We start from the raw sequence: 25,367 nt of genomic DNA, 5'->3' as shown, positions 1-25,367 counted from the left end.
AGAAGAACATAAGTATAAAACGTCACATAAGGATGTGTTCGACCGGCAACATATATAAAAACTACGTCGATTATACTCGTCGTGTCAATAATACAATTGTTTTACCACGCTGATTCAATGTCATACTGTTTTCTCAAATAAGCTCTTCGGCTATTAGAGAAAACGTAAATTTCATGGCGAACATTTGTAAACTATCCCCAAGTAGATCTGATCGAAATTGGAATTTATACAAATATTTATTCTCGTGTTGCCCGCCACTGTCACCCTTGAGTAACCAGAAACGGATATACAGTAAAAACTAGGCTAACTCATCCTAATCCTTGCACAAGCCCTCCAGAATTTCTTTATTGAAGATCAGCAAAAAATTATTGCGCAGCTCATATTATACAGTTTAAGAATGAGATTTCCTTGTTCTAAAGGAATGAAAATGACACTGCCTTAATCTCAGTCGATTAAGGCAGTGTCTGGGATGCTCCCGGTGCCCGTGCCTGGTGCTCGTGCACCAGGCACGGGCGATAGTGTACGTTTAATTGTTCTTTTAGTGTAAATAACGGAATAAAATGTAAGACATAGTATGCAGATCTTTTTCCAGATGTCTTTTTTTTTTCCTAAAGAAAACTAAGATATTGCGAATTTTGCTTAACAAGTACATTAATTATTAACTTTTTGTCGTTATTATTGTTATAATTAAAAGAATTACATCTTGTTTTTTTGCTTATGTACAAAACATAGTCTAATAACCACAGTTCGTTGCCCCTAAATCATCACAACATAACCAGTTTACTCATGTCATCGCCCCTAAATCAACAAAAACAACCAGTGTATTATTGTAAATAATTATATCTTATGATTTCTCAGCAATGGTAAGACATTTTTAAGACTCTAACCTTCGTAAGAAGGTATGCTCGTATACGAACTGAACGACCGGGCTTCACAACAAAAACATGGCCACATGAGTTGGATTATTCCGGTAATATTGAACTACTCTTCATTGTTATTAGTTTAACAATACTGTTATGGAATGTCATAAGAGTTAGGGAATGTCATAAGAGTAGTCACAGGGCAACCAAAGATACCCAGCTTCTGGGTACGGGATCTTTGCCCGAAACGCTATGCGTGCTAGTGGCTTTACAATAATAATAATAATTTATTTAGGAAAAATATATACATAGATGCAGAGTTACAGTACAAACATTCTGTTTGATTTATAGATAGAGGTAGTACATACAATACCTAAAGCCACTAGTACGCATAGCGTTTCGGGCAAGATTGTAAAATCATCATTATTCCTATTTTCTCTCTTAACCCCCAGTGTACCATCTCGTATATTAATAAATAAATAACCAGGTTTTTTTATGCGGCTGTGCTGAAAGCCTGACGTAAAATAAATCATTGTGTCGGAGAACAGGAAGCTACAAATTAGGCTTATATTGAGGTTCCCCCCTCCCCCCTTTCCCCCCAATTACAGGTCTGTCTAATTACCACAAGCTACCACAAGCTACACAAGCTTCACAAAGCTTCCTGGCAATACGTTAATAATGAATAAATATGATATGTTAGGCTGACCTAACCTAACCTAACCTAATCAAACCTAACCTAACCAAATCTAACCTAACCAAATCTAACCTAACTTAACTTAACCAAACCAAACCTAACCTAACCTAACCGATGCTTGGATCGTCGACTTGATTTGGTGTATATTTTAATCATATTACATACTCTATGATAGCCCAAATTATCATAATTTTCAGGACAGAAAAGTGTATGAAGCATTCATTTATGCTACATATTATCCATTTAGCTAAGAGTATAATTAGCAAATGATTCACAAAAATATTAATTACACAATTTGATAATTGTCCCAGACAGACGTAAAGATCATTGCATCTTCGTTTTCTGATGTGTTGTTTTGTCATCCAAAGATTGTACATTATTACCTAAAATTCCAATTTAGAATATTTATTAAGTATTACTTAGTTTGCTTTCATCTAGAGTATGCACCTCCTCTCTGGGATTGCCTACCCTCCATCCTTCACCAAACATTAAATATCTTTGCTTATACTAAGTATTTAAAGAGCAATCAATACCTGCTTGATGGGGTTCTGGGAGTTTTTTTACTCAGCAAGACTGGCAGTAGGCCAGGCTTGACTTGTGAGAGTTGGGTCCACCAGGCTGTTGCTTGGAGTGGCCTGCAGGCGCACATACCCACCACAGCCCGGTTGGTCCGGCACTCCTTTGAGAAAACTATCTAGTTTTCTCTTGAAGAAGTCCACGGTTGTTCCGGCAATATTTCTTATGCTCGCTAGGAGTATGTTGAAAACCGCAGACCTCTGATGTTTATTCAGTACTCTCTGATTGTGTCTATGGCACCCCTGCTCTTCACTGGTTATATTCTTCATTTTCTTCCATATTGTTCACTTCAGTATGTTGTTATTTTACTGTTTATTTATTGGGACCTGGGCCTCCAGTATTTTCCATGTGTATATTATTTGTTATCTCTCTTGTCTCCTTTCTAGTGAGTACATTTGGAGAGCTTTGAGGCGATCCCAATAATTTAGGTGCTTTATCGAGTCTATGCATGCTGTATATGTTCTCTGTATTCCCTCTATTTCAGCAATCTTCACCTGCTCTGAAGGGGAAAGTGAGTACTGAGCAGTACTCAAGACGGGACAACACAAGTGACTTGAAGAGTACAACCATTGTGATGGGATCCCTGGATTTGAAAGTTCTCGTAATCACTCCTCTCATTTTTCTGGCTGCCACAATATTTGCTTGGTTATGCTCCCTAAACTTTAGTTCGTCAGACATTATTATTCCCAAGTCCTTTACATGTTACTTTCCTACTATGGACAAATTTGATTGTGTCTTGTACCCTGTATTATGTTTAAGGTTCTCATTTTTACCATATCTGAGTACCTGGAATTTGTCGCTGTTAAACATCATGTTATTTTCTGCTGCCCAGTCGTAAACTTTATTAATTCTGTATCTACTTGTAGTTTTTCAATATCTTCAGCAGAGGTAATTTTTAAGCTGATTTTTGTGTTATCTGCCAAGGATGATCCAACGCTGTGCCTTGTATATGAGTCTATATCTGATATGAGAATAAGGGAAAGCAATGGTGCAAGGACTGTATCTTGAGGTACAGAGCTTTTAACTGTTCTTGGACTCGATTTTATATGGTTGACTGTTACTCTTTGTGTTCTGTTTGACAGAAAACTGAGTATCCAGCGTCCTATTTTATCAGTTTATTCCCATTGACCTAATTTTGTGTGCTATCACTCCATGGTCAAATTTGTCGAATGCGTTTGTGAAATCCGTGTACTGTATACCACATCTGCATTCCCTTTTTCTTCTAATGCCTCAGTGATTTTGTCGTAATGGTCAAGTAGCTGTGAGAGGCATGATCTTCTCGCTGTAAATCCATGTTCGCCTGGATTGTAGAGATCATTTATTTCCATGAAAGTAGTGACCTGACTCCTGATCAATATCTCAAATACTTTTATTATGTGGGACGTTAGTGCAACTGGTCTATAATACTTTGCCAGTGCTTTGCTCCCTCTCTTGTGTAGAGGGGCTATGTCTGCTGCTTTAAGCGCATCTGGTATTTCCCCCGTGTCCAATCTCTTCCTACTCACTATACTGAGTGCCTGTGCTAATGTCACTTTGCATTTCTTTATAAATATTAAATTCCATGAGTCTGGACCCGGGGCTGAGTGCATGGGCATATTGTAAAATTCTCTTTCAAAATGTTCCATGCTCGTGTTGATATTGGTTATTTTTACAGGGGTTTGGATATCACGCATAAAGAAGTTGTCCGGATTTTTTACTTTCATGCTGTGTATCTGAGTGCTAAACATATCCTCATACAGCTTTTTTAGGATTTCACTAATTGTAAAATTAGTGTTATGACAAATTAGAAATTTGTCATCCTCAATGTATGAACCTTCACTAATACAAATAGGTCCAATATTGGCAGTGATATTTTCTTATGATTTAGCATAAATGAAGAAATATTTTGGGTTTTCCTTTATTTCTTGAATTGCTTTTTTGTCTAGTTGCCTCTCTTCAATCTGATATGAATGCTTTAGTCTCTGTTTTATTTCTACAATCTCCCCTGTTTAAATTATTCCTTCTTTGTATGAAAAGTTGTCTGCTTAATCATTTCTGTTGTTTTTTGTCTTTTTTTGTAGTGTTGCCTGCGTTTTCTTTCTACGTTGGACCTCTTTCTGGCTTTCCTCAAAGGAACATGTTTCAGACAGACTTCATAGGCTTCAGAAGTCTGTTTTTCTATTCTTTGTGTATGATGTTTATTACTTAGAACACATTCCCATTGAACGTTTGTAAGTTCCCCATTTATTTTTGCCCAGTCTATCCTTTTATTATTATTATTAAAATTGGATTTATTGAATAACCCTTCTCACTTGTTGTTTCTCTTAGGCCTACTACCATTATTAATGTTAGTTTTCACTTCAATGTTGTCCGAGTACGTAGTGTTTGAGACAGTAATGTCGCTGATTAGCTCATCATTGTTTGTAAATATCAGGTCCAGCGTGTTTTCGTTCCTAGTTGGTTCTGTAATCTGCTGACTGGGCGAGAATTTGTCACAGAATCTCAGTAGTTCTCTGACCTGTAGTTTGTTATTTCCAGGTTGATTTCCTGCTATAATGTTATTTTTACTATTCTCCGTTTTAAAATGGGCAGATTGAAGTCTGCAAAGAAGATAATATCTGGTACTGGGTTTGTTAAGTTATCAAGGATATTCTCTATTTTGTGGATTTGCTCAGTTAATTACTCAACTGTTGAATCTTGCAGTTTGTATATTAAAATAATAATTAGATTTATATTTTCAACCCTGATTCCAAGTACCTTTACCACCTCATTAGTTGAGTTCAGGAGCACTGTTCATGCCAGTTCCTCTTTAATATACAGACCTACTCTTCCACCTGACCTTATTACTCTGTCACATCTATATAAATTATAATTTTGGATCCAGATTTCACTATCCATGTGGTCTTTTGTGTTGAATGATTTGCTCATTCAAATCATTCATTCATGATTTGCTCATTTATTTGATCATTCAAATATGAATGATTTCCCATATTGTGTGTGACTTCTGGTGAGCTTAGGTAGTTCTACATTATAATGTAATTATACTGTACTGCACAGTTTATCATAACCCAAATTATCTTTATTTTTCAGTCCTGAGAAACGCTTTACAGCGATTATGTCCCTCATGTAATATTATCGTGAACATTAATCAACATGTCTGCAAGTGTGGCTATAGGCTTTTTGATGTCAAACGTAAAGCTCAGCCGGAAAGCCAGGCTCAGGCAAATATCAAGAGATCAGAAAAGAAAAAACATATACCTGTTGTACATGGTAAGCTCACTTATATTTTTATTCACAATGTTTAATATGGAAATAAATAACATATAATTGATTAATTTAATTTTATTTAAAGGAAATATTTTACTCCCTTTCATATTGTTGTAAAGATTACCAACATATATTGTCAAATGAGCAATTTATGTCATCTGCATTTAAAATACAGCTTTCACACACTTCACGTATTTGTGTTGGATAATATCATTTTCCAGCTTTACATAGAATACTTTGTGTTCTTTATCTATGTTCAGATGAGTTGCATAAAAGTGTGCAAGATTTACAACACCAAAAGAAATTGAAGGAGATTGAAGAGGAGATAACAAGGCTTCGAGCAATTTATGATTCCCAAAATAACAACCCAAAAAGGCGGACAATTATGTACACTGGCACTTCGTCTAGAAAAAGCAGAGCTTTAGGTATTAGTATTATGGTCAACAGTTAAATATAATCACTAACTGCTCTTAAATGTAATTATAAATAACTTGTTATAGTAATATATTTTTTACATTTTTTTTCTATTACTAGGCACACCATCAAATCCTTTCCCTTGCAGTCATGAAGTAATGAAGCCTCCAGTTTCTGTTGTAGACATTATACCCCAAAATATCAATGGTATGTTATCTAATTATTTTAGAGAGATACAAATATAAATGCATTGCCAAAGTAACCATGGACTAAGTTGCAAATACTGTACAGTGTGTGTGTGTGTGTGTGTGTGTGTGTATATATATATATATATATATATATATATATATATATATATATATATATATATATATATATATATATATATATATATATATATATATATATATATATATATATTATATATATATATTATATATATGTCGTACCTAGTAGTCAGAACGCACTTCTTGGCCTACTATGCAAGTACCAATTGGCCTAATAGGCCAAGTGACTTTTTATTTTCAATAAATTGTTTCCTTTTTTTTTAAATATTATTATTATATTATATTAAGAACATAAATTATTGATTTAGTTATGTTAGTTTAGATTAGGTTAAGATAAGTTAGGTTAGGTTAGGTATGCTTCTTCTTATCTTGAGGTTATCTTGAGAGGATTTCGGGGCTTTAGTGTCCCCGCGGCCCGGTCCTCGACCAGGTCTCCACCCCCGAGGAAGCAGCCCGTGACAGCTGACTAACACCCAGGTACCTATTTTACTGCTAGGTAACAGGGGCTTAGGGTGAAAGAAACTCTGCCCATTGTTTCTCGCCGGCGCCTGGGATCGAACCCGGGACCACAGGATCACAAGTCCAGCGTGCTGTCCACTCGGCTGACCGGCTCCTATAGCACGTCATTTTCAGGTTCGTCAGCCTCAATATCATCATCTGAAGACCCTGAAAACGCTTCAACAAGGTTGGGAATCTTGGATGGAGTGAGCTTGACCTAGGCTTGGTTAGGTTCGATCATATATCTACATTAATTTTAACTCAAATTTAAATAAATTTAGCTCATACATAATGAAATGAATAACTTTATCATTTCACAAGAAAAACATTTGAAAAAATATTGAAATTCTGGAAAACTTGGCTTATTAGGCAAATTGGGCCTTGCATAGTAGGGCCAAGAACTCCATTCTGGCTAGCTATATATATATATATATATATATATATATATATATATATATATATATATATATATATATATATATATATATATATATATATATATATATATATAGGAAGGGAGTACCACCTCTAGCTGGAAGAAGGGGGACCCATAGCCTCGGAGGAAACCACGCATAACGCATTAGAGGGAATGTTTAGATCCCCTCCAATACAGTTTCTGTGTGCTTTTCTCCTACCACCCCCTTCCTTGAATATTTTTTGTGCTTTATTATGCATTTGATGGTTACAAGATATACATGGGTTGATACAAAAATAATAATGCAAAAAGGTGCTTAAAGGTTATGGATCTCTTGAAGAACACAACAATGGGAAACATTGATGAATGTCACAGACGGGTTCGATCATTGTTGCAAGTCAAACACTTCTTCGAATTCCTCTGAAGTTGGACTAGTGCCCAAGACGCAACAGGCATTTCCCCTCTGAATCGCAACACTGAGGCGCTGGAACAAGAAACTTTTTGCTCTCTGGTCTTTTGTAGCGCTGATCAATTTGTCCCCCAATTCCTTCAGGAACTTCAATGCACATTTTTCCCACGAACCGAGGGTCTCCGAGCCGATCGGAACAAAGCTGTAGCAGTGTGCTAGACCTCTGTATTTAATAATTTTCTGCGATTCCCTGAAAGAAGCAGCACCACCGCTTTCACGTGTGCTGTAGTGGAGGTAGGTACTGGCCAGTGTGGCAGCGCACGTGTAGTCCCATACCACTTGCTTACCATCCTTCCAAGGTAGCAAGGTGACCCCATCAGGGCGCTTCTGAGGGTCGTTAGGTCTGGATAAGTGTGGTTCTCTTTGTGCCGGGCAGCGGGCTGTGGCGAGGCTCCTCTTGATGATGTCGTTGACTTCTTCATGTCTTGCAATTTTACCCTGTGATTTACGACATACCAGACCATGACGACCATATTGGTCTGCCATCGCAGTTCCGCAGATGCACCTATGTTCGGTGAGGATGGGGGCGGCAAGGCGAAGGGCAACTCCAATGCGGAGAGCGTCATGACTGAGGCGAGTTCCCAGGGCTGCATTGGGCACAGCAAATAAAAAATCCCCGGCGTGGGGTGCTGTTACCGCTAGGAGGCGGGCTTTGTTTTCAGCATCAGCGTTGTCAATCATTGCTGTGACAGTCTTTTCCATTATGGGGCTATCCCAGTGGGCCTGCTTGTGGTCTTTTGGGACTTGTGGTCGGGGTTGAGGGTGTGCAATGGTGTCCCATTGTCTGGCTGCTTCGATGAACGTTTGATCATGAGTTCCCGCTGTCTCTCTCATACGCTCTGGTAGGATCTGCCCTACCAATTCGTTGGCTGCAGTACATGAGGATAAGAATGCTGGAAGTGCTACCTCAGTTGCCTTTCGTATGCCTATCCCTCCAAATCTCACTGGTAGTGTTGCTTGGTCCCACTGACTGTCATCTAAATCTAGGTTGAGCGCCTTCCTGAATATTGACCTGAGGAGCTCATCATATTGATTTAGAAGTGGGTTGCCAAAAGTTGGTGCACACCTTAAGAAGTATGTTAGCCTGGGCAAGGTAAGGCACTTTGTGAGAAGGTAGAGGGCATCGTGGGAGTCCAAGTCCCCAATTCTCTCTTCCATCCTCTTTAGGTCTCTAAACTTTTCGTCAAGGACTGCAGCAATGGCATTGTGGCCCAGAGGTGCTCCGAGTAGTGTGCTGTCGGTAGGTTTAACGACTGAGGCTTCTGGTAGAACTGATTTCACTGCTCTAATGATTACTTCACTAGATGCAATAATTTCGCACTTGGAGGAGCTAAGAACGAGACCCATGGACTCCCCCCGTGTCTTCACCAGCTGTAAGTCTTCTAGCAGGGAATCTTGTGTGCCTGCCAGAGTGCCATCATCCAGGAACCAGATGTTGAGCTCGCTGGACAGTCTGGTTGTAATTTCTCGAACCGCTATGCAAAAGAGGAACGGTGCAAGTGGGTCACCCTGTTGAATTCCCTCTGCTGAGGTGACTTCATGTTTGCCAAACAGGAGGGTTGAGTCTTTGCTGTAGCCTGCTGACACAAACGGGAGAATGCTTGGGCAATGTTCCTGGACTGCAGTGAGGATTGCTTCCCTTTTGACCGAGTTGAAAGCGTTTTTAAAATCTAATTTTACTACTGCCTGGTCTTCAGTAAGAGAGCTAATGTAGGCTCGTGCAGCATGAGCCGCTGCTTCACAGCCTTGGGGGACTCCAAACCCCAGCTGGTTGGGTTGCAGCATGGTGGCTGCTTCCGTTCGGATACTTCTGACAGCAGCCCTTGCAACTAGGCGGCGAAGGGTATTACCAACGGCAATGGGTCTGATTCCTCCCCCCTTCTTTTTGAGGGCACATAGGGATGCACCAAAGAAGAATGGTTTGATTTCATCAGGGATTAACCCGGCGAGGCAGTTGTTGACAAACGTTGTGATTTCTGTCAGGAGCGCTTCTGCAGCTGGGCCAAGAACAGGGTTCACCATTTCCTTCACATGTTGAGGTCTTACCCCTGTGTAGCCTCCTGAGGAGCCCGGGGGAAATGAAACGATAGCTTTATAAACCTCTGACTCCCGGAGGACGAGAGGTTCCTGATTAGGGGCGAGCCTGACCTGTGGGGGAGGTCCACCTACGGCCCTGACGGGGTGTTTTTCTCTCAGTGCTTGGGCTGTGGTTTCATCCCTGGGCAAAATTTTGTCCTCACTTGTGATCAACCTGAGTGCCCCGACTGTATTGCCCTCTTCAATTTTCTTGCTGACTTGGGTACCTAATTTTCTGTTGTCGCTGATTGTCGTACTTGGTCTGCCTCGGCGGTGTTTGGTGTGTTTGGGGAGGCGGACTAGGTTGTCAGCCCTCGGAAAATCCCTAATTGCTTTATTGACGGATGAGGCCAGTGTCTTGCCTCCTCTGTCTGGTACACCTAAGCATGCATTGCCAAAAAGTAACAGATTGTGCCAGGCTTTGATGGTATCAGGTGCAACAAGGTTATTTGACCCTCTGTTGACTTTTGCGATGAGGTCCGTGTATTTCCCTGCAGCAAAAGGGCGAGAGGCCTTTGGGATGTGGGTGAGTGTCCTGGTTGACGTTGCTTTAATTGCCTCTAGCAGGTCGTCTGTTGCAATGTAATCTGTTGCGATTTGTACTGGTGCAACAGGCTCCTGAGTGCTGCCTCCTCCCACGGGAGGCCTCCCTGACCCAGGACAGTCACCATGCTGGCGTATGACTCTGGAGACAGAGTTGATGCTGACGATGTTCCCACAACCACTGCATGTGCCTCTCCTTTGATTGGCTTCGGGAGGGGTGAGCTGGCTGGTAGCGGCTTCTTCTGCCATCCCCTTAGGTAAAGTGAATGTCACCTTGCACTGGAGTATTTGTCTCTCCCTCCTGGCTGGGGGGGACGAGGTTGTCCCCTATACTATGTGTCATGTCTGGGCAGATGTCTGGGGTGGGTGGGCTCGTGGAGGTGGTGGGTGGGGGTTGGGAGGCTGCGCGCTGGCCCGGTCTGGGAGGGGGGCCGGGGAGGGAAGGCGCGACCACCTGATCGTGGGAGGTGGGGGCGGGGGAGCGGAAGACACTGCACCACACGGAGGGGGGGGGGGGGGGAGACACTACACAAGTGGAGCGGGCGAGCGGGAGACACTGCACTCACTGGGGGGGAGGCACTACACTCAGGGGGTGGGGGGGGCACTACACTCAGGGGGTGGGGGGAGGCACTACACTCAGGGGGTGGGGGGGGGGGGTTGATGTGGCACGTAACACTTGGATAATTTCCTTTTTGTCACTAAACACTGGTGAATGTGTCCTGGCTCGCTGGGTGTGGTGCTCTCAACACGATACTCACAATGGTCCAGTCACCACAGGACTGGACTCAACTTATCTTTTTCAAGCACTTATTGGCACACTGGTGACCCAGTCTCTTGACCCCACCACATGTGTCCTTCCACCCTTTCCTTCCACCCTTTCCCAGTCTCTTGACCCCACCACATGTGTCCTTCCACCCTTTCCTGGTGAGGGAGCCGCAGGGCGTGTGTGGGCGTGGGCTGGGGGTGGGCGTGGGGTAGCGGTGGGCGTAGGGTTGCGTGGGGTGACGGTGGGCGTGGGGTGGCGGTGGGCGTAGGGTTGCGTGGGGTGACGGTGGTCGTGGGGTGGACGATGGTCGTCGGGTCAGCCGCCGGGAGAGGGTAGCTGGGTGGGCTGGCGAGGCCTGTGGGGGGCTAGGGAGAGGGGGGGAGAAGGTATCCCGGTCACACACAATTAACACAAAGTTTCACAGGTGCATTATGTTTATCACTACAAACTCACCGTTCATCTGAAAAGACGCACACATTCACTTATAAGACTGCTGGAATACAAGCAGGTTTGTGAGCCTCCCCTTCACTCCCCCCCCTCCTCCACATGAGGCCTCCTCCCCGCCTGGAGGCTGTTGTTTATGGAGGCACTGAGAAAACCCTCACCCAGGCCTGTGTCCTTCCCCTCCATAGCACGCCTCCCGCCAGGACAACACACCTTTTACAGTTGATTCTGTTGCACTGCTGGAGAGGTAGGCTTCCTCGACCCACTAAGAGTCTTCAGCAGGTATTAACACAGACATGAGTCGATTCTTGACTTCCTCAGGCACTGTTATCCTTGTTGAATGGGCACAAATGTGGGACCCAACCCCCTGCACGACCGACTGCTACGGCTGCCACCTCGAAAAAAAAAAAAAAATATATATTTTTCTATATATATATATATATATATATATATATATATATATATATATATATATATATATATATATATATATATATATATATATATATATATATATATATATATATATATATATAGATAGATAGTATATATATATACTGCCGTTATGTAGATGACATATTCGTAATAGTAAAAGACTCAGATGAACTAATTGACCTAAAAAGACACCTAGAGAGAGAGTCAGTACTCCGATTTACACATGAAAATAGTGAAAATAACAGTCTGCCATTCTTGGATGTACTAATAACAAAAACAGGAACCTCTTTAAGCACCAACGTATATACCAAGCCCACCAACATACGATTATACCTGAATGGTAGAAGTGAGTGCCCCCAAAGATACAAAGCCAGTGTTCTCAATGCTTATATTCGTCGAGCGCTTACCCACTGCTCTGAATGGAGCAACGTGAGTAGAGAGTTTGAAAGAGTAACTCAGGTATTGGTGAACAACGGATATAGCAACGCGGAAATAAACGCTGCTATAAGAAGACACTTGGACCGTTGGTATAATTCAGAACCTAGAACAGAAACCACAACACCCCCAATAAAATTATATTACAAATCAACCATGCACAGTGAACATATAAAAGAGGAAAGAATAATGAAAGAAATAATCCGTAAAGGAGTAAAAAGCACTACTCCTAACCAAAACATAAACCTGATAATATTCTACAAAACCAAGAAGACTTCCGAACTCCTTATCAAAAACAGCCCGAAGCCGACGGAGAACCCTCTACAGCAGTCAAGCGTTGTATACATGTACACTTGCCCCCACGAAGGATGTAACCTTCAATGTAAGTACATAGGTATGACGTCGACCAAGCTGACGAGGCGTTTGACATGCCATCTTCAATCTGGTGCCCCTAGGAATCACATGAGACAAGCCCATGACATTACTCTAACAAGAGAAATGTTGAACAAGAATACTTGCATAATAGACAAAACCCAAGATTCAAGAAGATTACAAATTCTTGAGGCAATTCACATAAGAATAGAGCGACCTACCATGAACACCCAAATCACGGAACTATTTACTCTACCCACCATGAGAGTAAGGACAAGACAAGAACATATCGATGCCAACACAGAAGACAATGTCCAACATAACAGGCCAATTACACTGGATTAATCTTTGTGTTTGGATAGGAGATGCCTCGTATGGGCCAATAAGCCTTCTGCAGCCCCTATGTTTATCCCTTATGTATCCCCCCATGTTTTTCACCTTCATTGTATTATCACCTGACCTAATGCGGGTATAAAATCAACTAGTATTGTAAGATCTGTTCACTTGAGAATGAACCATGGAGGTTCGAAACGTCGTGCAAATTATACAAATAAGTGTAATACACTCTATAGTAAATCACTTCTTTTCTTCACCTTAAAAGTACGAAAATGAGTTTTGGAGAAGTCCTATTCCAATTAAGCCCTGATGCTAAGAAAATAGTTAGAGGGATAGAAGCCCTAAACCAAAAAATAATAAATACAGAATATGCGGTCATATTCAATGAAACATGTTTGAAAGAAAACCTGCTGCCAGTATACACCAATATATATATATATAGATAGCAAGCCAGAATGGAGTTCTTGGCCCTACTATGCAAGGCCCGATTTGCCTAATAAGCCAAGTTTTCCTGAATTAATATATATTCTCTAATTTTTTTCTTACGAAATGATAAAGCTACCCATTTCATTATGTATGAGGTCAATTTTTTTTTATTGGAGTTAAAATTAACGTAGATATATGACCGAACCTAAGCAACCCTACCTAACCTAACCTAACCTATCTTTATAGGTTAGGTTAGGTTAGGTAGCCGAAAAAGTTAGGTTAGGTTAGGTAGTCGAAAAACAATTCATGAAAACTTGGCTTATTAGGCAAATCGGGCCTTGCATAGTAGGCTGAGAAGTGTGTTCTGGCTACTAGGTACGACACACATATATATATGTCGTACCTAGTAGCCAGAACGCACTTCTCAGCCTACTATGCAAGGCCCGATTTGCCTAATAAGCCAAGTTTTCATGAATTAATTGTTTTTCGACGACCTAACCTACCTAACCTAACCTAACCTAACTTTTTTGGGTACCTAACCTAACCTAACCTATAAAGATAGGTTAGGTTAGGTAGGGTTGGTTAGGTTCGGTCATATATCTACGTTAATTTTAACTACAATAAAAAAAATTGACCTCATACATAATGAAATGGGTAGCTTTATCTTTTCATAAGAAAAAAATTTGAGAAAATATATTAATTCAGGAAAACTTGGCTTATTAGGCAAATTTGGCCTTGCATAGTAGGCTGACAAGTGCGTTCTGGCTACTAGGTACGACATAAATATATATATATATATATATATATATATATATATATATATATATATATATATATATATATATATATATATATATATATATTTATATATACATACACACACACACACCTTAATTTATTGCCTGGCAATTCTGTAATTGCAGAGTCTCCCGGTGCTGCTGCTGTTGAAGTGTTACCTGAAAACTTTGATGGTATGTCACATTTGTTATTATTTAAAAAAAATTCCATATATATATATATATATATATATATATATATATATATATATAATATCATATATGGCTATCCTCTCTGAAATTGCAGGGGAAAGGACTTGGGTCCTTGATGTATGTAGGGTGGATCATAGTAGGCTTAAGTTAAATGCCTTATAAAGACCCTTAGGCCATTTTCATAGTCATTCCTGATGCAAATGTCCTGTCAAGGGTGTATAGATAGATGAATAAATATGGTTGTAGATAAATGGATAAAGGGGTAATATTATAAACACATTTGTAAAAAATATTATTATAAATTATAAATACTGTATATATATATATATATATATATATATATATATATATATATATATATATATATATATATATATATATAATTATTTAAATTTATATATAAAAATATTTTTTGGTCAAAATATTGACTTATAGTTTGAGTGAAATTTAAAATAGCTAAAGAAGATAGTCTAAAAATCAGTGTAAGATTATAATTAAAGTATAATAATTTCAGCCGCTGCCGAACTTGCTGCAGAAATAAAAAAAATCCAAGAATCGCAAGTGAAGATTTCTCAATGGCAGCAAAGAAGAATGAAGGCTGAAATTTCTTGGGAAGAAAGTCGGTCAGTTCTATTTGAGTGGGAGGTGTGTAGGCACGCTGTTCCAGTTGAAGGTACATACACAATACTTATAAGCATATTGTCTATTTACATCAGCATATCAGTTTACATTACAACTTATTATATTTGCATTTTTTTTAGTTATATTTTTTGAATAGAGAGTGGATACTTCGTTTTAAATATACCTGAAGCATTTTATCACTAATGAAAAATGTTTATGTATACTTATAGACCATATTTTTTTCCTAATTCTGCATGATCTGAAACTGTACAGAAGTATTTTTTGACTAAGATGTGATATTTTTGAACATATGTTTTCAAATATTTTCATTTGACAGACACAAAATGCTTCAAATGTATGATTGAAGCCAGCATCAAATGTGAAGATTGTCATCGCCTATTCTGCTACCACTGTGATATGAAAAAACATTTTTTAAACCCATTCCATGATAGGTTTTCCTGGGCCAGTGGATATTATGAAGCATTGCCACCAACTGTGACTGTTGACCTTAATGGGACATTTACTGACTGGCGTATGTAAACCAAAAAATTCTTTACATATGAAAACTTTTCTTTTTACCAAGCCTTTACAATATAAGTACCAAAATATTGAAAGAAAAAAATAAATAAATTTTTTACTCAATAAGCAATTCAATTTTTATGGCATTTGACTTACTGAATATTATTTAAATATGCAATCTTTGCTAATTTTATTATTATTTTCTTATTCAGAACCTGTTGTGCCAGTTCCTGTGCCAAAAATTTCCTGTAACTGTAAAGACTGTAACCTTAACATAAAGAGTTCTGACATCATGTGTACTTTCATAATGCTCTCAGGTATATTTTATTTAATATTAAGTTTGAACACATAAGTCTATGAGTATTTGCATCACTGAATATAGTAGCATCACTGAAGTTCTAGTGACGATACCCATACCCAAGCATGTGGACTTCAATCTTTGAGACACAAATATATCCATTCAGTGATGGAGATGAGTTTTACAAAAGATTCAAAATAAGCTGCTTTATTTTAGGAATAAATACTAAAACTAAGCTTTCTAGGCAGGTATGACCTTTATCTGCCCATATTTGAGTGTCAAGAGTGTGGATACAGCCTTCCTGCAGATGCTAAGATGTTGTATGATGGTGGATACTTCTGCTCATCAGCCAGGAAAAGTAACACATTCTTCAGCACCAAACTCCTGAACAACTGGCATTTCCTTAAAAGGAACAGTCCAGGTTTATCAATGAAATCCTTGTTAATAGTGCTCCAAGCGCTTGGCTCTCGTAATGGAAGAGTAAGTATTTATTAATTTTATATATGTAATGTAAGTACCTGTATATATAATAATACATAAAAATATGAACCCACTCCACACATTCTCTTGTGCCACTTACATGTACAAAACCTTGTTCCTAAATGCACATCCTGATCTGAAACTCTTCCTTGATAGATGTAAAGGATCCCATAATCACCACACCAGAAATCAATATCTCTCGGATATCCCCCGAGTCAAACTAAATCTGTGCAAACTCTCTATGCAAATAAAGTAATTGGTTATTGCTCCTAATTGGTAAACTCTTTATTGAATTAAAAGCTGTCCAGCTGTTCAAAACATTATTCAAAAGTAAAACTAAAAAGCATTAATTTCATCCTTTTAGTTTCCTACGTAGTTCTTCAAACTTGCACTGTTACTTGTGCTACCCACTCCCCCAATATATATGGCTAACTCATGCAACTTGCATGGCTTAGCCACATCTGGGCCTAGTGCTGGGAACTAGGTTCCCAGCACTACGCTGGGAACAAGGTTCCCAGTATTAGGCTGGGAACCAGGTTCCCAGTACTAGGCTGGGAACGTAGTTGTTCAATCTTGCACTATAACTTGTGCTACCCACTCCCCCAATATATGGGGCTAATCCATGCAAATTCTATATTCAGTATATACTTCAGGATGGTTGCATCAACTTTGAAGCTGCTAAAAGAACATTCCAGGAGTGGAGATTTATGCAGTATGAACTTGCAAATGTCCAAAGCTACAATAAGAGCGTGTGCCCTGCTTGTCATACTAACCCATTTGCCATACATATTGATGGCAACAAAAAGTTATTCCGATATGAAAAAGTTGGAAGGTACAGTTCTTAAATAATTTTCCTTTTGTAAGATAAATTTTTATTTTTCAACAATTAATACATTTCTATTAGGGCAATTTATATATCACAATACATTATTCGTTATGTAAATATATCAATATCTGAAAAATTCTTACATGCAATACATAATAGCATTATTCATGTATTACAACATTAAGTAATATATATTTACACAATCATCAAAATTGAAAACAAATCAATGTAAATTATGTAAATACTGTCATTTTGTTTCTTTCAGAGGATTGAGGGAATCATATTATTCAGAGAGTGTCTTTGCTGCTGACAATGATGTGACTAATCACCTTAACCATATAGAGAGCTTAAAAACAAAGGTAAATATTATGTGTACAGACTTTGTAAACTGTACATAGATTTTATATTTTTATTTATATATACAAGACTTTTTACATTCTTGTATAGCCACTAGCACGAATAGTGTTTCAAGCAAGTCGTTAATCCTATGTTCCCCAGAATATGACCCCACCAAATCCATTAACAACCAGGTACCCATTTTACTGTTGGGTAAACAGGGGGGGGGGGCCATAGTTAAGGGTTGATGCCCAGTAAATCTTCCAAGGCCAGGATACAAACCCAGGACAAAGCGCTCGCGAAACGCCAGGCGAGTGTTCTTAACCCACTACACCATTGGGAAAAGACAGTCATGATGTCCTACAGTTTACAAAGTTAATATATATATTATAACGAGTAGTTAGGTTTTTTTTTAACCCACAGGCAAGTCAACAAGTAAAACATAGAGTACTCAACGTTTGTCAAGAGCTACATGCACCATATAAATGGTGATTTTTGGGGTCTGAAGCCATATTGAGTAAGATGCTATATTTCTGTTGGCCTATATCACTTTTATATAACCTATCAGGTTAGGTTCTTTTCATTATTTATTATATATTTTATATATACTGTATTTATATAATATATATATATATATATATATATATATATATATATATATATATATATATATATATATATATATATATATATATGTCGTACCTAATAGCCAGAACGCACTTCTATGCCTACTATTCAAGGCCCGATTTGCCTAATAAGCCATGTTTTCATGAATTAGTATATTTTCTCTAATTTTTTTCTTATGAAATTATAAAGCTACCCATTTCATTACGTATGACGTCAATTTTTTTTTATTGGAGTTAAAATTAATGTAGATATATGACCGAACCTAACCAACCCTACCTAACGTAACCTAACCTATCTTTATCGGTTAGGTTAGGTTAGGTAGCCGAAAACGTTAGGTTAGGTTAGGTTAGGTAGGTTAGGTAGTCGAAAAACAATTAATTCATGAAAACTTGGCTTATTAGGCAAATCGGGCCTTGAATAGTAGGCATAGAAGTGCGTTCTGGCTACTAGGTACGACATATATATATATATATATATATATATATATATATATATATATATATATATATATATATATATATATATATATATATATATATATATATATATATATATATATGCAATTGACGATCACAAAACACTGATCATTTTATGCGGAAAATCCACAGAGAAATATGAAATGAGGTCTCCAGTAGGTTAGGTTACTTCTATGCCTACTATTCAAGGCCCGATTTGCCTAATAAGCCAAGTTTTCATGAATTAATTGTTTTTCGACTACCTAACCTACCTTCTCCCTTCTCCTTAGTCAGTCTGGTGTTGACAAAGGCTTTAACAAAGCCGAAACGTTCACCTCATTTCATATTTCTCTGTGGATTTTCCGCATATATATATATATATATATATATATATATATATATATATATATATATATATATATATATATATATATATATATATATATATATATATATATATATATATATATATATATATATATATATATATATATATATATATATATATTATATAAATATATATATATATCATTTATATTTGATTTGCAGAACAGCCAAAATTGTGGTGTCTCGTTGTGGAAAGCGGCACGAAACGAATTGTATACACACAAATCCCTGGACCAGACTGGCATAAGCCTTGCATCATGCCGGCATGGTGTAATTCTCTAAATGTGCAATATGACTCGTGGTGAGGTTTTTGGCTATGCACACTATCTCCATATAAATTACTTCAAAAGTGCCAAGTACATCTGCCAGGACATCATATGCCAGTACTGGCCATGGGCCCTGAAAATTCAATAAAAAAATAAAAAATTCCCCCTACTGGAGACAAAGCCGTTCCTAGGGGTTTTGCATGCAAAAGCACATGCATGGTATTGCCAGGTAAATAATTATCATTTGTCAAAGTAACGGGTATAAATGTAACGTTATTTTAGGGTTAAAAAGCTATTAATCAGAATAAAGTATTTAGTCATAATTAAATTTTTGAGCAATCGACTAATATTCTTTCCTTGTAATTATTTTACAGTGTGTTACATCTTAATTATAGGTCTTGTATGGAGGACGCTGGCAGCATGGAAGTGGTTTGACCACAGGTGAAGAAACCGAGCAAATTTTCAGCTATATGTCGCGGTACAACAGTACCACCAAAAACATGTTGAAAGCCGGTTAGTTTATAGTGCATTCTTACAATGAGGAAGGTATAATCTATTAAAACTTGTTAGTGATATTTATTATGTGTAATGAAGATGACTTCAGTAACTAGCAACACCAGGTGTCACCCTACAACTTTGTGTATATGAATTGGATTTGATTAATATAGCAAGTAAATTATAGATAGTATAAAAGTGAATGTTGACCAGATCACACACTAGAAGGTGAAGGGATGACGACGTTTCAGTCCGTCCTGGACCATTCTAAAGTCAATTGTGATGAGGAAGTAGAGACAGGCAATAAATAGGCTAGAGAGAGCTGAGGAGCAAAGTAAGGTGTATTTTAGGGGATAGTAATAATAATAAGAGCTGCAGAGGGCCTATTGGCCCATACGAGGCAGCTCCTATTATAACCACTGAATGAAAAGGAGATAGGAATAAGAACTAACTAACACACCAACAAACTAACACACTTCGTAGCAATCTAGTTCACAGTGATCCTCAAAAAAAAAAAAAAAAAAAATGCTCCTCCTGCTGCTGGTGTCTACTCTATTTCCTGTTCATCTGGTACAATACTTTGGCGAAACTGGCTGTACACTGAATGACAGACTTAAAGCACACAAGAGAAGTGTCAAGTCTGCAGACACTAACAATGCTCCCTTCTGCCATGTGAGGGATTCTAATCATCCCATAGATTGGTCTTCCTCCAAAATAATCTTTCCTGCCTCTACTCTCCACAGACGCCGTCTTGTTGAATCGGCTCTAATACACAATGTACCCAACATGAACTTGAGTCCTGGCTTTGTTGCTGTGGACTCTTCCCTTTCACAGTATATACTCAAATGCTGTAATCTTTCTAACAAACGTGACCTAACATAAGCTTACCCCTTCCATTTATCTATCTTTTCTTTCTCTTTCCTTTTCTTTCACTCTTCTCCCTTTTTTCTGTTCATTGTCGTCTCCTACGCTCTTTTGCTATCGTCTTCTTATTCCTATTTCCTTCTCATTCAGTGGTTATAATATGAGCTGCCTCGTATGGGCCAATAGGCCCTCTGCAGCTCTTATTATTATTACTATCCCCTAAAATACACCTTACTTTGCTCCTCAGCTCTCTCTAGCCTATTTATTGCCTGTCTCTACTTCCTCATCACAATTGACTTGAGAATGGTCCAGGATGGACCGAAACGTCGTCGTCCTTTCACCTTCTAGTGAGTGGTCTGGTCTACATACTTTAGCCACGTTATTGTGACTCATCGCCTGCATAAAAGTGAATTATTTTCATTTTACATATTCATTGAAGGGAGTTATTTTTTGTCCCTTTTTTCAGAGCGTGAAGAAGAACTTAGTGAATCTTCATTTTTTTGGAACCAACGTAAACATGACTCTTTAGCTCGTGTTCTAGCTTCAAGATTTTGTAAGGCAAGTAATTTGCTTTATTCATTGAATATATGCAACAATGATCATGAATCACTAATATAAGTGCACAGGAAAAAAAAACATTCAAAAATAAAAATAAAAATAACATTTACTGCCATTAAACAGCCTTCATCAGCAGTTAGGCTCGTAAGGATTGTTTTTTTTTTTTGTAATATCAAAATATTAAATAAAAATTGCAACATTTATTATACTAACAGGGCAGTTTATCCTCCTGTTGATAGGCAAAAGAAGCTGCAGAGTTAATAAGAAAGGAGTTAGCTGACTTATCTCTTGATGAAAAACAACTTCTCATCTGGATTGCAGAGTTAACCAACTTAGCCCAGCGTTTAAATAAAAGGTTTGCTTGTAAAATATATAGTAAGAAACACTGTTTTGAAATACTCTTATATATTTTAACAAGGTTATTGTACTGTAAAATCAATGCAGTACCATAAATCATAAAATTGCCAAAACATTTCTTTATTATTTTAATTGTTTAGTTCTTGTACAATAATTGTCAGCCATCATAAAATGCCATTATGACCATTGCCTAAAAATTTAAGTTAATTTTTTTTTAATTAATCAGGGTCTTTACATGTTTGAATTTAGTAAACATTATAGTAAACAGTATCCTCTATTCTCAACAGATCAGTTTCTCAAAATGATGTTCAAAAGGGGATAGAGTTAGTATGTGACTCAATTAGAACCAAGAAATCCCACGTATCCAGTGTAGCAGGTATGTTAAAGCTTATGTATAAGTTAGGGACTGATAAAACAAACAGAAATCTTTTAGTGTTTGTAAAATACTTCAAGAAAACAATGACTTTTTTTTTATCTAAACACATCTAATGTCATTTATTTCTAAGGTAGATTTGTATGGATACCATCTCACTTAGGTGTTGTCCTATGTAATTATAGGTAATTGTCAAAATTAAGTTGAGATATCAATATCTATGGCAGGTGCCTGCAGGTAATGTATCTGCCAATGGAAATCATTCCAGTTGTAAACTATGTGAACAAAAGCTAGGACATACTGTCTATCACTATATATGTGATTGCCCTGTTATCAATGACTTCAGAACAAATGGTATGATGTACTTTGAGTTTTGTTATTACTTCATACACTCAGGAATATTGGAAGATATTCTTGTGCTGTACCCCGATTTTGTTAGTGGAGGCTAATAGATCAGCCTTACATTTCATATTCTCTCCAGATTCCATGTATGACTGGCTGTCCTGTGAGGTTTTTGATCTACACTGTGGTCTTTCATACATAATAGGATAGCAGCACATTGCTGTGTATACCTAAGCTTGTTAAAAAAAAAGTGCTTGGCAAATATTTATGTAGTGTGTTCTGCTACTTTTGTGTAGGTATTCACTACTAAGTATATACAAAACAAATTTATCAACTATAATCTTATTTACTAGTAACAAAGTGTTTCTTTCAGTTTCAAGCAAAATGAGATCACGATACCGTGCAAAGATTGAAGCAGACAGGAAAAAGTTGAGGGAACTGATAGCGGTCTACAATGAAGACAATACAGAAAAACTTAGTGTGGACATTGATGAAGAGGGCAACTTTCCATGGTATAATGACACTCCTCAACCAACTCCGTGGTAGACAGTCTCCGTGGTGTAGTGGTAAGACACTCGCCTGGCGTTCCGCGAGCGCTATGTCATGGGTTCGTATCCTGGCCGGGGAGGATTTACTGGGCGCAATTCCTTAACTGTAGCCTGTTTAACGCAACAGTAAAATGTGTACTTGGTTGTAACAAGGATTCTTCGCGGCGGGGATCGTATTCCAGGGACCATAGGATTAAGGACTTGCCCGAAACGCTACGCGTACTAGTGGCTGTACAAGAATGTAACAACTCTTGTATATATCTCAAAAAAAAAAAAAAAAAAAAAACTGATAATGGTAAGTATATTTGGTTATTTTTCTGTGCATATTGGCCTTGTCAATGAGGATAAATATTGTTAGCTACTAACATGTTAATTCAAACTTACTCATTATGGTAATGGACAAATGGAAGTCCATGCCTAATTTATATTTTTAAGATAATAATATTAACAAGATACTTTAAAAATGATTACATATGATTGCATTGTTGTTGCATAATACATGCATCCTACAATGACAGATTTGTTCATGTTCCTTATTAAATAATTTACTTTATATTTTATTTTTGAATATTTTAAGTTACTCTTCAAGAAAAGAGAAATGCTGCAGAAAAGCTGCATATGTACAACAGGACTATGGAAGAACAAAATGTCATTCAACTGGAAATGAAAAGTTACTTGGATTTCTACAGAAAAAAGCTTGAGATAACACAAAGACTAGATGATGTACAAAACAAAAGTGCTCCACCCTCTTGGATAATTGAAGTTAGTATCAGGTATCAATATTAACTTAATTACTCCACTGAAATAAATGTTATTGCATTATAGCTACTTGGTAATTATTTTAACAGGTAGCTTAATCATTGTTGTTTGTGTCTAAGCTAAGTAAAATTAGTAAAAGCATTTTGTAGACACAAATTGTAATATTATCATTATCACTTTTACTGGTTAAAGTTTAAATGAAACACTTGTTAGGAAAACAAACATTTAATTTAAAAAATGCCTGAAATAATGATGTGTGTTTGTTTTACAGGAACAGGGTAAATACTCAATAAAGAAGTCATCATTCCAGCATGTAACCAGTGGACTTACGGCCCTCTTGCTAAATATGAAAAAATTGTATCAAATTAAACTATTTGAGGCAACTAACCTGTTTTCTGAAGACAGGGAAGTAGAGTACAACAAATTTCAAACAGACAGTCAAGATTCCGAGGATTCTGAGACCGACAGTGACAACAGTGTAGTCAGTATTGAGTCACAGACTGACAACGAAGAAATGGAAGAAACACTCTTCCCTTTGATTTGAGTAGCTTTAAGTAGCAAAGCAAAGAGAAAATAACAAGTATTCTCTACCCCTGGGTTGGCAAATGTTCTTTGCCCAAATCATCGTCATGTTAATTTTGCATCCCTATGTTGCTCAAGAAAGATTTGTTTTCAAATTAGTTTTTATTTTTATTAATTACCCTCAAAGTTTTGTTTAGTTTAGAAATGCTTATTAAATAAATTGTAGTTGTAGTTATGTGCAATTTCTTTGCTTTCCTTCAAAAAACACACACACAAAAAAAGGTAAACATGAAAAATGAGTGCCCAAATGAGATACAGAAAACTTTTTTAGTATCAGTAGTTGACAAATGGAATGCATCAGGAAGTGATGTTGTGGAGGCAGACTCCATACAAAGTTTCAAGTGTAGATATGACGGCCCAGTAGGTTCAGGAAACTACTTCATTTGAGATGATGCTTCCTAGCGTTACGTAAGTAATGAAGAAATATGATATATTTACTCACTATAATGTTGGTACTGAATGTAGAACATGGAAATACACATTTTTACTCTGAAATAATCATATTTTATAACGAAATTATACGAAACTTAACTCGCAATTCAACACAGGAAGTCTACATTCTAAGCCTGGTAGCACTCGAAATTATTGACAACACTGAAGTAGACAGCTTAATTATTTCTGACTCCCTTTCTTCACTACGAGCAATAAACAGTTTGCAATCATGTAATAACGTGCTTGTCTTGGAAGCTAGACATAGATATATAAGAATACTTAGCAAGAGGGTAAATATAAAAATGTTGTGGATTCCTTCTCACATTGGCATGCAGGAACATTACAATAAATAAGCCTCTGTATCTCTTTCCACTTCGGCTCACAAGATGGGTATAGGGTGCATAATAAATGCGCTAAAGAGAGAATGTTATGGCTTTGGGTAATTAGATGATTCCAATTTTGCTATAAAATTATGTTAGTTTAGAGTAAAAATAAGTTTTTTTTCATGATGTTCTACATTCAGCACCAACAATATAGTGAGTAAATATATCGTAGAGTTTCATTACTTACGTATACTGTACTAAGAAGCTTTGGGTAATTAGACGGACTGCCACACACCTACCTACCTACCTGATTTACATGAGGTTTTGTCATATATACCAATAACATAGATGAAAATATTACAAACCATATCATCAAATTATAATGTAAATTATAATTAAATGCAAGATCTTGTATATGGGCCATAACAATCCACGTCACAAGTACTAAATTAACAGTACTACTTTACATAAAGAATATTAAATGTTTATTCAGGTAAAAGTTCTAATAGCAGATTTGTATGGCATAATTAGGGGACATGCATGATTTTGGGTAGTAGAACCCCAAGCACATGTACAATAAAATTAAGATAATGGCAAATGGCAAATTGTGAGTGTCTGAACTCGGGGAGCGAGAGCGT

General features: G+C 37.5%; 1 protein-coding gene and 1 long non-coding RNA gene across 2 annotated transcripts; both read left to right on the top strand.

Annotated features, from left to right (window-relative positions):
* Positions 1–930: 930 nt before the first annotated feature.
* On the top strand, positions 931–22,631 carry LOC123750220 (uncharacterized). The gene is made up of 15 exons (XM_069332163.1): positions 931–970; positions 5,200–5,379; positions 5,637–5,801; positions 5,911–5,997; positions 14,216–14,263; positions 14,796–14,954; positions 15,240–15,434; positions 15,964–16,199; positions 16,853–17,031; positions 17,291–17,384; positions 19,492–19,609; positions 20,922–21,013; positions 21,253–21,368; positions 21,658–21,746; positions 22,459–22,631. The coding sequence occupies exons 3-15, from the start codon at positions 5,762–5,764 to the stop codon at positions 22,629–22,631; spliced, it is 1,626 nt and encodes a 541-aa protein (XP_069188264.1). The 5' UTR covers positions 931–970; positions 5,200–5,379; positions 5,637–5,761.
* A 307-nt stretch (positions 22,632–22,938) lies between these two features.
* LOC138369133 (uncharacterized) lies at positions 22,939–24,149 on the top strand. Its single transcript, XR_011229760.1, has 2 exons — positions 22,939–23,395; positions 23,664–24,149. It is a non-coding gene; the product is annotated as an uncharacterized lncRNA (long non-coding RNA).
* Positions 24,150–25,367: the final 1,218 nt, after the last annotated feature.

The sequence above is a fragment of the Procambarus clarkii genome, chromosome 27 (genome assembly GCF_040958095.1).
Source record: "Procambarus clarkii isolate CNS0578487 chromosome 27, FALCON_Pclarkii_2.0, whole genome shotgun sequence".
In the NCBI taxonomy this organism is placed as follows: Eukaryota; Metazoa; Arthropoda; class Malacostraca; order Decapoda; family Cambaridae; genus Procambarus; species Procambarus clarkii.
Note: the sequence above shows the minus strand (reverse complement) of the source record. Positions and strands in the feature narration are given on the sequence as shown.

Excerpts from the sequence above, each read along its gene's own strand:
- LOC123750220 (XM_069332163.1), top strand. The coding sequence starts at position 5,762 with ATGTACACTGGCACTTCGTCTAGAAAAAGCAGAGCTTTAG. Across the intron at positions 14,264-14,795 it reads GTTACCTGAAAACTTTGATG|CCGCTGCCGAACTTGCTGCA; the intron begins GTATGTCACATT and ends TAATAATTTCAG. Across the intron at positions 21,369-21,657 it reads GCCCAGCGTTTAAATAAAAG|ATCAGTTTCTCAAAATGATG; the intron begins GTTTGCTTGTAA and ends TATTCTCAACAG.